The sequence below is a fragment of the Bos grunniens genome, chromosome 14 (genome assembly GCF_055505025.1).
Source record: "Bos grunniens cultivar Pamir isolate PY7600 chromosome 14, Bosgru_T2T1.0, whole genome shotgun sequence".
In the NCBI taxonomy this organism is placed as follows: domain Eukaryota; kingdom Metazoa; phylum Chordata; class Mammalia; order Artiodactyla; family Bovidae; genus Bos; species Bos grunniens.
In genome coordinates this window covers 16,684,269-16,696,835 of record NC_141178.1, presented here as the reverse complement: position 1 = coordinate 16,696,835, position 12,567 = coordinate 16,684,269, and the positions used below count along the sequence as shown (strand labels likewise).

Here is a 12,567-nt window from a genome sequence, read left to right as displayed (position 1 = left end):
TTTGAGGCGCTAATGTTTCTTGGCTTCTTAGACTACTTGTGATCAGGGAAGTTCTTTAAAAAACTCAATCAGAGGTTCACTGTGTGGTTAAGCAACATGTTGTGTAGAAACAAACACAAAGATAATCATATCATTTATTGTACTAACATTCTTCAATCAAAATGGTGTTAGAGATAAGATAAATTTTATGGCTGTAATGTGTGTCCATGTGATTTGGTTGGTGTCAAGGAAGGGAGTGAATTGTTAGGATAAGGCTAGCCACTGAATGCCAAAACTTTCTACAGCAGAGGCCTGTTACCTAATCAACTCATACAAAACCTGGCAATTCTTAAGAGGATCCTCTGATTCATGATTAGGTTAAATTAGCTGAACAAAGTCAAGTCTGTGAGAAAAATCTGTCAGTTTATTATTATCTAACTTTAAAAAGAAAAGGAAATAAAACGTATAGTGTTTTCCCTGGAGACTTTTAGAGCCTCTCCATTTTGGTAGATCATATATTAAGACTTATTTGTTTGAACTGTATGCGGTTCAGTGCTTGTTTGAGAATAGAATGTGAACATTTTAGGATCACTTTATGATAGTACTGGGTAAATAAGCTTTAGAGTTAAGCTTTTTATCCTTGGATTTCTAATAGCTACTGCTAAGGTGAGCCTTATATGTTAAGATTATCTGAAGATAAGACTGCAGCTCACGCACTGGCTCAAAGTTCAAAGGAGAGCATTAGCTCAAGGACATAAATCGCTGAGTTGTTATCCATCAATTTGTAACAGAAGGGCAGATGAACAGCATTTATCTAGACAATCTAGTATCATATACCTGCAGTTTGAGGTCAGTCTCTATAGAGGGGTTTATGTACATATGTGCTTTGAACTGTTTCGCAGAGATGAGAGTTCAAATTTATTTTTATTCTCTAATTTGAAGTAGCAGGTGTATTTGTGTGCCTTTTGCCGCAGCTGATATTAACCCCGTTTTGCCCCCTCCTTAAAGCTGGAATGTGTGCATGCATGCCTGCTAAGTCGCTTCAGTTGTGTCCAACTCTTTGCAACTGTATGAACTGTAGCCTGCCAGGCTCCTCTGTCCATGGGATTCTTCAGGCAAGAATACAGGGGTGCCCTCTTTCAGGGGATCTTCCAGGGATTGAACCTGCATCTTGTACAGTTCCTGCATTGCCAGGCGGATTCTTTTTTGTTGTTTCAACTGTAGAGCTGAGGTTAATTAGGTTATTTACAGAAGAATTTTATTTTCTAGCCCTCCATTGTTTGCTGTTTTTTCACGTGTCCCCCCCCCCGCCCCCCGCAGTTTCATTGCAAACTCCATGGGTTCAAGATATGTGTCTTATTATAAAATCTGTAATACCAGGGCTTACAAAGGTAGATACATAATGGGGGCCATCTGATGAAATATAAAACTGAGCCAGGCTAGATGGGGTCCATGTGAAAGGGAAAACATACATCTCATGTAGAAGCAGTCTAGTTTCAGCACATTTTTACCTTATGGGACTGTGAACTCAGTGTTGCCTGAACAAAATGTATCTGCTGGTGCTCTCTGGCCTGTGGCTTATCAGTCTGCTGTTTCTTTTAATAAAACATAGGAACGCACAGAAAGTACTCGGTGCATAGTTGTCACTTGGTAGATGCTCATTGTGTCATAAAACTGGCTACGCTGCTTTTGAAGGACTATCTTAGATGTCATATGTGTAATGTGATATAAGATGAATAAGAATGTTCTCTTCTATTAAAGGATTATCTCTTTTTCAAAGAAGATGAGTATAGTAATAAAGAGATTAAGTCTTACCCTAGAATAAACAGATTGGGGTATTGAGGCTTCATTGCCTTGTCCACAGAAAGTCTTTTGCATAACTTTCCAAGTTAGGAACCAGTGATAACCAGTGATAACACATTTTAGTAGACTGCCGCATATTCTGAGGGCTCTCAGAAGAACGATATAGGAAATGGTTAGAATACCTGAATGCTCTGTAATTAAGGTATCTGTTTTTTATTGCTTGAATTCTGGAGTAATGGTTTTTCCTTTCCTCTAGCCACCCCCCAAACAGTGTTGTTAGGAGGTACTCTTGCTTCTTCTTCTGTAGTGTGTGTGTGTTAGTCGCTCAGTCGTGTCCAACTCTTTGTGAGCCCGTGGATTGTAGCCCACCAGGCTCTTCTGTGCTTCGGATTCTCCAGGCAAGAATACTGGAGTGGGTAGCCTTTCCCTTCTCCAAGGGATCTTCCCAACCCAGGGATCAAACCCAGGTCTCCACATTGCAGGCGGATTCTTTACCAGCTGAGCCACAAGGGAAGCCTGAGCTACTAGGGGAGCCCCAAAATACAAAGCATAATTTGCGCCACCCGGGAATCGACCCTGGGTCACAAGAATGGAAATCTTGCATGATACCACTATACCAGCGGTGTGGCTAAAACTTTTTATTTTATATTGGCATATAGTTGATGAACAATATTGTGTTAGTTTCAGCTATATAGCATAGTGATTCAGTTATTCATGTGTGTGCGCACGTGTCTGACTCTAGTCATGTCTGACTCTTTACCACCCCGTGGACTATATCCACTGTCTATGGGATTTTCCAGGCAAGACTATGGCAATGGGTTGCTATTTCCTACTCCAGGAATCTTCCTGACCCAGGAATCAAACCTGCATCTCCTACATTGCAGGATTCTTTATCGCTGAGCCACTGGGGAATCCCATGTGCTATACAGTAGGTCCTTGTAAAACCACACTTTTTTTCTCAGAATTCCTCCATGTTGCTTTCCCCTTTTATCCTAGATAAACATCAACAAATGTTCAGAATCAAAGGTCATTCCTAAAACTTAAGCTGAGGAAAAGTGCAGGATGAAGCACTATTTTTACTCCTCAAGTCTGTAAGCTATTTTTGCCTGAGCTTTTGATGTCATATCTAAGATATTATTGCCAAGACAAATGTCATGAAGCTTTTCCTTCTAGAGATTTTATAGTTTCAGGCATTAAATTTAAGCATTATACTGGAGTGGGTAGCCTTTCCCTTTAGGCATTATACTGAAGTGAGTAGCCTTTCCCTTCACTAGGGGATCTTCCCAACCCAGAAGTCGAACCTGGGCCTCTCACATTGCTGGTGGAGTCTTTACCAGCTGAGCCACAAGGGAAGCCCTTGTAGTGTGTATACGTTATTTCTTCTATTTCTGTTTATGACTCATCCTGAGACCTCTATGCTAGCCACATTTAGAATATCTCTAGGTTTGTTTTTTCTTAATCCTTTTCTGAGGTCACACATAAACCTTAATTAAAAGCAAAAATATAAAGACACACACGGAAGGAAGGGGGGGAACCAACTTCATTCAGTTGTGCACTTTCTTGCTGACCAAACTCCATATCCTTCATTCCTCTTCTAATCTTATCATTTCTTAGTCCCTTATAGGATAATCAGCTTGTTCTCTGCTCCTCCCAATAGCCTTATTTCACTTTTCCTTATCCTATTTCTTCTAAAGAGAATGACCTCTCTCCTTAATGCTTTATATGATTTTCTTTATCATTGTACAGCTCTTTAAATCTTTTACTGTTCTTTCATTTAGAAGTTTCTTAAGGACAGTGACTGTATTTCCTGCTAAATCCTTTAATTCCATATGAAGTCTAATACCATGCTTTTGTGTGTTCAGTTCAGTTCAGTTGCTCAGTTGTGTCTGACTCTTTGCAACCCCATGGACTGCAGCACGCCAGGCCTCCCTGTTCATCACTGACTCCCAGAGCTTGGTCAGACTCGTGTCCATCAAGTTGGTGATGCCATCCAACCATCTCATCCTCTGTCATCTCCTTCTCCTCCTCCCTTCAGTCTTCCCAGTATCAGGATCTTTTCCAATGAGTCTTCACATCAGGTGGCCAAAATATTGAAACTGCAGCTTCAGCATCGGTCCTTCCAATGAATATTCAGGACTGATTTCCTTTAGGATTGACTGGTTTGATCTCCTTGCTGTCCAAGGGACTTTCAAGAGTCCTCTCCAGCACCACAATTTGAAAGGATCAATTCTTCAGCTCTGAACCTTCTTTATGGTCTAGCTCTCACATCCATATGTGACTACTGGCAAGACCATAGGTTTAGCTATGTGGACCTTTGTTGGCAAAGTGATGTCTCTGCTTTTTAATATGCTGTCTAGGTTTGTCATAGCTTTTCTTCCAAGGAGCAAGTGTCTTAATTTCATGGCTGCAGTCGCTGTCTGCAGTGATTTTGGAGCCCAAGAAAATAAAGTCTGTCACTGTTTCCACTTTTTCCCCCTTCTGTTTGCCTTAAAGTGGTGGAACTGGATATACCATGGTCTTAGTTTATGTTGAGTTTTTAAGCCAGCTTCTTTGCTGTCCTCTTTCGCCCTTATCAAGAGGTTCTTTAATTCCTCTTCACTTTTCTGCCATTATAGCGGTAACATGTGTGTACCACTGATACTTCTCCTGGCAGTCTTGATTCCAGCTTATGAGTCATCCAGCCCGGCATTTCACATGATGTACTCTGCATATAGGTTAAATAAGCAGGGTGACAATACACAGCCTTTTGTACTCTTTTTTTCCAATTTTGAACCAGTGATTCTAACTGTTGCTTCTTGACCTGCGTACAGGTTTCTCAGCAGACAGGGAAGGTGATCTGGTATTCCCATCTCTTTAAGAATTTTTCATAGTTTATTGTGATCCACTCACTCAGAGAAGGCAATGGCAACCCACTCCAGTACTCTTGCCTGGAAAATTCCATGGATGGAGGAGCCTGGTAGGCTTCAGTCCATGGGGTCACTGAGTCGGACATGACTGAGCAACTTCACTTTCACTTTTCACTTTCATGCATTGGAGAAGGAAACGGCAACCCACTCCAGTATTCTTGCCTGGAGAATCCGTCTATGGGGTCTCACAGAGTTGGACACGACTGACGTGACTTAGCAGCAGCAGCAGCAGCAGCACACTCAGTATATGCTTTTGCATAGTCAATGACACCCAAATAGATGTTTTTCTGGAATTCCCTTGATTTCCCTCTGATCTAGTGGATGTTGCAATTTGATCTCTAGTTCCTCTGCATTTTCTAAACCCAGCTTGTACGTCTGGAAGTTCTTCAGTCACTACTGAAGCCAAGCTTGAAGAATTTTGAGCATTACCTTAGAGTGTGTGAAATGAGTAAAATTGTACAGCAGTTTGAACATTCTTTGAAATTGCCCTTCTTTGAAATTGGAATGAAAACTGACCTTTTCAGTCCTGTGGCCATTGCTGAGTTTTCCAAATTTGCTGACATATTGAGTACAGCGCTTTAACAGCATCATCTTTTAGAATTTGATTTAGGTCATACCTGAATGGCCTAGTGGTGTTCCCTAGTTTCTTTAAATTAAGCATAAATTTTACAGTAAGGAGTTCATGATCTGAGCTGGTCTTGTTTTTGCTGACTTTACAGAGCTTCTCTATCTTCGGCTGCAAAAAATACAGTCAGTCTGATTTTGGTATTGACAGTCTGCTGATGTCCATATGTAGATTCATCTCTTGTGTTTTTGGAAGAAGGTGTTTGCTATGACCAGTGTGTTCTCTTGGCAAAACTCTGTTAACCTTTGCCCTGCTGCATTTTGTACTTCAAGGCCAAACTTGCCTGTTACTCTAGGTATCTCTTCACTTCCTACATTTGTACTACCATCCCCTAGGATGAAAAGGACATCTTTTTTTGGTGTAAGTTTTAGAAAGTCTGGTAGTTCTTTATAGAGTCATTCAAGTTGAACTTCTTCAGCATTAGTGGTTGGGGCATAGACGTGGGTTACTGTGATGTTAGGTGGTTTGCCTTAGAGACGAACAGAGATCATTCTGTCGTTTTTGAGATTGCATCCAAGTACTGCATTTCGGACTCTTTTATAGCCCTCATAAGGGCTACTCTGTGTCTCGTAAGGGATTCTTGCCCACAGTAGTAGGTATAATGGTCATCTGAATTAAATTCGTCCATTCTGGTCCATTTTGATTCACTGATGCCTAAGATGTTGATGTTCATTCTTGTTATCTCCTGTTTGACATAGCCAGTTTACCTTGATTCAGTGACCTAACATTCCAGGTTTCTATTCAGTATTGTTCTTTATAGCATCAGACTTTATTTTCACCACCAGACATATCCACAGCTGAGCATCATTTCTGCTTTGGCCCAACCTCTTCATTCTTTCTGGATCTGTTTCTCTCTTCTTCCCCAGGAACATATTGGACATCTTCCAACCTGGGGAAGATGTCATATCTTCCTTCCGGTGTCATATCTTTTTGCCTTTTCACACTGTTCATGGGATTCTCAAGGCAAGAACACTGGAGTGGTTTACAATTTCCTCTGCCAGTGGACCATGTTTTGTCAGAACTCTCCACAATGACGCATCCATCTTGGGTGGCCCTGTACCGCATGGCCCATAGCTTCATTGAGTTACACAAGCCTCTTCATCTCAAGGCTGTGATCTGTGAAGGGGACATGAAGAGGAAGGACCAGCAAAAACCAGGAAAGAAAGAGCTAGGGCAGAGATGGACACCTCTCTTCTGGATAGTCAGAGAATACCGAAGTCTAGAAGGGAGGTATTATGGATGCTTCACCCCTGAATACATCTTTGAGAGGCCTGTGTATGCTGTGCCTTTAAGAGGCCCATGTGTATTGTATACTGTGAATGTGTACGTTGATTGCCAAAAAGCCATTTTTTCCTCATGTCACCTTTAATGTTGATTGTGTCATTATATGTGAACTTACCTCTTAAACTATAAGTAGTTATAATACAGTTGAGTTCATTTTACTTTGTAAAATTTTGGTCATTGTGTGTTTGTCTCTTGTCTTTTTTAAATAACATTATGTGGAAATGAAAGTGATGATATCTAATATTTGTTGTGTGCAGGATACATTTGTTTTAACTTTATTATGGTTTTCATATCCTTTCAAAGAAAATGTTGTTTTAGTGATGGTATTTTATCAGGAACTATTCTATAGCCCAGGAGAGAAGTTAATTCATTGCATACAATGATTTTCTAAGAACTTGAGGGATTAATTTTCTTGGTCAAAAAAAGGATAACTTGGTAGCTATGAAGACAAAATGACAGGGAGACTTTTTTAAAGTTTTTGAATTTTTGAACTCTTTGAATGTATTGTCATGAATGAAAGTGAAGAAATGAAAGTGTTAGTCGCTTAGTCATGTTCGGCTCTTTGCAACCCCATGGACTGTAACTCACCAGGCTCCTCTGTCCATGGAATTCTCCAGGCAAGAATACTGGAGTGGGTAGTCATTCCCTTCTCCAGGGGATTGTCCTGACCCAGGGATTGAACCCGGGTCTCCTACATTGCAGGGAGATTCTTTACAGTCTGAGCCACCATAAGTTATTAATATTAAATTAAATCATTAGTGATAAAGTGGTATATTACTTTTAAAACTTTTAATATGGATTCTTGACTCAAATATTTAGAAAGAGAAATTAAAGACTTGCTTCCATCAAGTATTATTTCAAACCACAGCAGTAATTATATTTGTACTTAAATATTCTGAATTGCAGAAGCAAATTAGGCTGCTGCTAGCCATTCTAAATAGCAGTACTGAAAAAAAAAATACTGAAATGGGAAACAAGTCTGGCATGCAATAGCAAAATTGAAGTATATATCTGTTTAACCAGAGAATGTCCTCAGTTTGGTAAAAGGGTTAGAAATACAGTCTCCTTTGAAGACTGATTAAAAATAATAGATAAAATAAAGAATGATGTGCTCAATGAGCTACAGTTCAAATAGAGGAAATTTAATGGGAAATGATTACATTAGTAGCAGATGGCTTTGCTTCCTGAATTGCAATTTGACTGGAAATCCTAGAAGAGCTTAAATTTATTTTTCAGATTTTTGAGTCTGATTAAAGATAGATAAAGAGATTTGTTTATTTGCTGTGTTATTGTGATTCTTACTGTGTCTTTTGGATTTTTCGTTTGTATCAGGCTATATTTATGATTCCTACAAACCCACCACCAACATTCAGGAAGCCAGAACTTTGGTCTGATGATTTCACCGATTTTGTTAAGAAGTGCCTAGTGAAGAACCCTGAGCAGAGAGCTACTGCAACACAGCTTTTACAGGTCAGTGCTTGTGTCTCTATAGGAGGATGTTTTCTTTATATACCTTTTTGCTGTTTCTGACATTGACCAAGATCATTATGAGTTTCATTAACTGATTTATTTATTCATTAACTGATTTGTAAAGATGTGAACTTTCCAGGAAATATGGATTGATGTACAGACAGACACACACACACCTTTCTCCTCCTGTATATTCTGTTTCTCTCATTTAAAAATTTTGTTTTCCAAGTTCAATTTTCTGCCCTCCCCCCTTCCCCACTAATTTTTGTTGCCAATTCTTTCCTCCTAAAATTGTGTTAAAACTAAACTTCTGTAGGGTTCTCATTTCAGAAATGAGTTTCTTTTCCATTGTTATTGTTTCTTATGTTTTAACTTCCAGATGTATTATTCCTTGACCCAGCATTTCTTCTTTGACTTTTTGCCCTATAAGACATGTAAATACGAAATCCCTGAACTCCTTGAGAAGATCGCACGTTGTAAATACTGGTGGCAAGATGACCTAGATGAAGAGTGTCAGTGTCCCTGTACAAGTAGACTGTATGCAGAGTGTCAGGAGGCTTTCTTTTTTTTTCTAAATCTGTTTTGACATTAAATGCAAGTAGAAATAATTTAATACTTTTAGTAATTATTCATGAGTCTTTACTTTCCCAGCAGAATTGACTTAGACCTGTGTGCTATGATAAGTGTGCATGTTAACAAAACTTGATATTTGGAGAATAGTTCTTTTTAAGTGACAAAAAGATTAAAAACATAGTTATAAAAAGTGATTTTTCTAAGGTAATGTTTTTTAAAAAAGGAATTATTGAGAATGTTAGAAACTAGCCCTTTAATATAAGGTTTATTGTTACAAAAATTTAGCTTAATACTCAGTTTCCATGAAAAGTGGTTGAGCAAAATCTGTCTAGAATAAAACACCATATATTCTTTGACCTAGTAGTTACTCTTCTAGCAATTTACAGAGAAATTTAACCACGTGTGAAATAACATAGGTGTAAAAACTCTTCATAAACCATTTTAATGGCAAAAGATTGGAAACAACATAAATATCTGTCAACAGATTGGAAGCAATTTGAGGTCTGCTGAGGGGAGTTATTGGCAAAATACACACACCCACATATACATATATGCATGTATACATATGTCAGTGCTTACAGTGGAGTAGCTGTAGAAAAATAAGCAAGAAAATGGCCTCCAGAGAAGGTAACTACATGGCTGAGAAGCAGTAGTGGGATGGAAACTTTGTTTTTGCCGAAGACTCTTTTTTTAAGACTTTTGAGTTTGGTTTTATGTGCCCATATTACCTTTCAAAAGTTAGTTAATTGAAACATTATTTTTGAAATATTGTCAGCACTTCAAAGGAATTTTAAGCACATAAATCAAAGATCTATTGCTGTTGTTATTGTGTTGAATCTCTAAATTATTTAACTTATGGTTAAATAAGAAGATAAGAAAGAAGGGGGAGGGGAAATAACAAAAAAAATGGGACAAATAGTATAAAATCTGATGAGGAAAGTAAATCCAAATACATCCAATGACTGGTTTTTGGGTAATTTAACCAATATTTTTTTCTGGTCTTTATTCCATAATCGTTTCTACTCTCTTTAAAGAAATTCTGTTTTTAACCTAGAGTTCTTAGGGTAGAAGAGCATTTAAGAAATATTCCAGTAAAATCCCCTAATTTTGTATACGAGAGTACTGAAGCCCAGAAAAGTTCGATGACTCACGAAAGATCACACAGTGATCAAGGGATTCTTCTAGGGTTATTCCACTTGTCCCCTAGCCTCACTTGTCACCCTTTCTCCATTCTGCTTTCTGCCCAGAAATTGACCTCTATGTGTGAAAGTTGCTCAGTTGTGTCCAACTCTTTGCAACCCCGTGGACTATACAGTCCATGGAATTCTCCAGGCCAGAATACTAGAGTGGGTAGCCTTTCCCTTCTCCAGGGGATCTTCCCAACCCAGGGATCGGACCCAGGTCTCCCGCATTGCAAGTGGATTCTTTACCAGCTGAGCCACCAGGGAAGCCCAAGAATACTGGAGTGGGTAGCCTTTCCCTTCTCCAGGGGATCTTCCCAACCCAGGGATCAAACCCAGGTCTCCCGCATTGCAAGTGGATTCTTTACCAGCTGAGCCACCAGGGAAGCCCAAGAATACTGGAGTGGGTAGCCTTTCCCTTCTCCAGGGGATCTTCCCAACCCAGGGATCAAACCCAGGTCTCCCGCATTGCAGGCAGAGTCTTTACCAGCTGAGCCACATGGGAAGCCCAGTTGACCTGTATGGATTTTATTAATAGGCTCGTTACTCTCTGGCTTCTAGCTGGGTTTGGCTCAAGCATTTTTCTTTATATTGAGGGCAAACAGTGCAGCTGGTTTTGAATAGTGCTTGCTGCTGCTGCTAAGTCACCTCAGTCGTGTCCGACTCGGTGTGACCCCATAGACGGCAGCCCAGCAGGCTGCCCCTTATGAGCCAGTATTTGTTTTTTTGATTTTTAAAAAACTTTTCCTGTTGTGCTGTTGTTGGGCATGGAGGCCCTCTGTTATAATGTTGGTGTATCCACCTCTGGCCTCTTAATCAACCCCTTGCTTGACTTCCCTTTTTTTCCCCTTTATAAATGCTGAAATAGTCGACTTGCAGTTTCATGTTTCATACAGATCATGTTTTTTCAATCCTCTATACCTTTTCTCACCCCTCACTTGCTAGTTTAAAGACTGGCAGGCTCCTTTTTACTCATTGTTTCATTGTTTCTAAATTCAAATTAGGTACTCCTCCAGAAAGCCTTCCTTTCATCTTTGTTCAGGCTAATTGTTTCTCAGGGTTTCCATAAGCACCCTGGCCATGCCTTTTGCCATGTTAGGATGAAATAACTTGTTTCTGTGTCTTTGTCCTGGATTGTAACTAGTTCAAGGTCAAGTGGTACTCTTTTGGGGAGGGGCGTTGTTTTTCGCACCTCTGGTATCTTAGTACAGGTATCTGTATCCTGGTATCTTTAATACACATGTAGTGCTTAATGCATGTGTATTAAATTCAATATATGTTTATTTAAGATAGCAAACTTCTGATTTGAAAAGCTTTTAGACAGAATTACTATCTGTTGTATCATTTGAGTCTCATTAGACTCCGAGTTTTATTTTACTGAATGTCTGAAAGCCATCCTGTTCTGTCTCTTAAGGGAGTTTTGCATATGTTTTATATGTTATAAGTTAAATTATGTTTTAACTTTAAGAATATAGTCTTATTACCAAGTTTAAGTGGACATTTGCCTATAACCTACATGTGTAGATTTTACCATATTGATTTGTAGACTTTGATAAACAGGTTTTGAAGAGGAATTTGTGCTGAATTTTTTATAGTGGTTTATTTTCCAACATTAGATAATTGTATAAGTTTAAACGAGCAGACTAAGACTGAAAGGATTCTTTGAGATTAAGTTGAACTCTTGGTAGTTTTTAAAAGATGAAGATATTGAATCCCTAGGGACAGTTTAAGTTCAGCCTGGTGGCCCTAGAATTCCTAATCTGGAGATGTTCCCTGTACTTCTGGTGGGTAGCCTAGAACCTGAAAGTCAATTCTTGCCCTAGTCTGGCCTTCTAGAAGAGTGAGATCTGTCATTATTCAAATTAGCCCATGGGCTTGGCTGAAATAGGTGGTGTCGTGGGTCACTTTGTGAACTCTCATGGCATATGACTTAGTTTTCATTTTACCAGTTGAAGTGAGGAGTAGAAACTTTATCTACCTTGCTGTCCCTCCCATTTATAATATAATTATCTTTAATACTTCCTCTTTATTACATTGAGGTCCATATCAGAGTGTTATATTTAAATTAACCTTTAAACAATCAAGAAAACCAGGATAAGGGATTGACTGTTTAACCTGTTTTTGTTTTCTTCAGTGTTCTTCCTCCTAATGTTCCAGAAGTTCCTTCTTTTGTTCCTTTCTATCTGTTTAGAAGATTTCCTTTAGCCATTCGTTTAGAGTAGGCCTTTGTTAACAAATTGTCTTGATTTTCCTTCACCTGAGAACATCTTGTTTCTTCTTCATTCCTGATGGATGTTTTCACTGGCTATAGAATCCTTTCTTGGTTGACAGTTCTTTGAATACTTGGAAAATGTTGTGCCACGTTCTTCTGATATCCATGCTTTCTTATAAGAAATCTACAGTCATCTGAATTGTTTTACCCCTTGGTCTTTTCAAGACTTTTTTCTTTGTCTTTATTTTCAGAAGTTTAATTAAGATGTGTGTTGGTATGAATTTCTTTGGGTCTGTACTGTTCAGCTTCTTGACTCTGTGGGTTTATATCTCTTGCCAATTTGGGGAAGTTTCCAACTATTATTTTATCGGACATTTTTCAGCCCTACCCTCTACTCTCTTTCTAGGACTCCATTAACACAAGTGTTAGATTTTTTTTGTTTCACTCCCACAGATTCCTGAGATTCTGTTCATTTTTATGCCAGTTTAGTTTCTCTCATTCATATTGTGTAATTTCTACTGTTTCATATTCTGA

At 38.9% G+C, this 12,567-nt stretch overlaps 1 protein-coding gene across 4 annotated transcripts in view; it reads left to right on the top strand.

Moving 5' to 3' along the window:
* The window catches only part of STK3 (serine/threonine kinase 3), a 309,842-nt gene that overhangs the window by 159,979 nt on the left and 137,296 nt on the right, over positions 1–12,567 (top strand). For all 4 annotated transcript variants that reach the window (XM_086336068.1, XM_086336067.1, XM_086336066.1 and 1 more), the window contains one exon: positions 7,930–8,067. In XM_086336068.1, the coding sequence (XP_086192194.1) occupies positions 7,930–8,067 (138 nt within the window). The remainder of the gene's footprint in view (positions 1–7,929; positions 8,068–12,567) is intronic.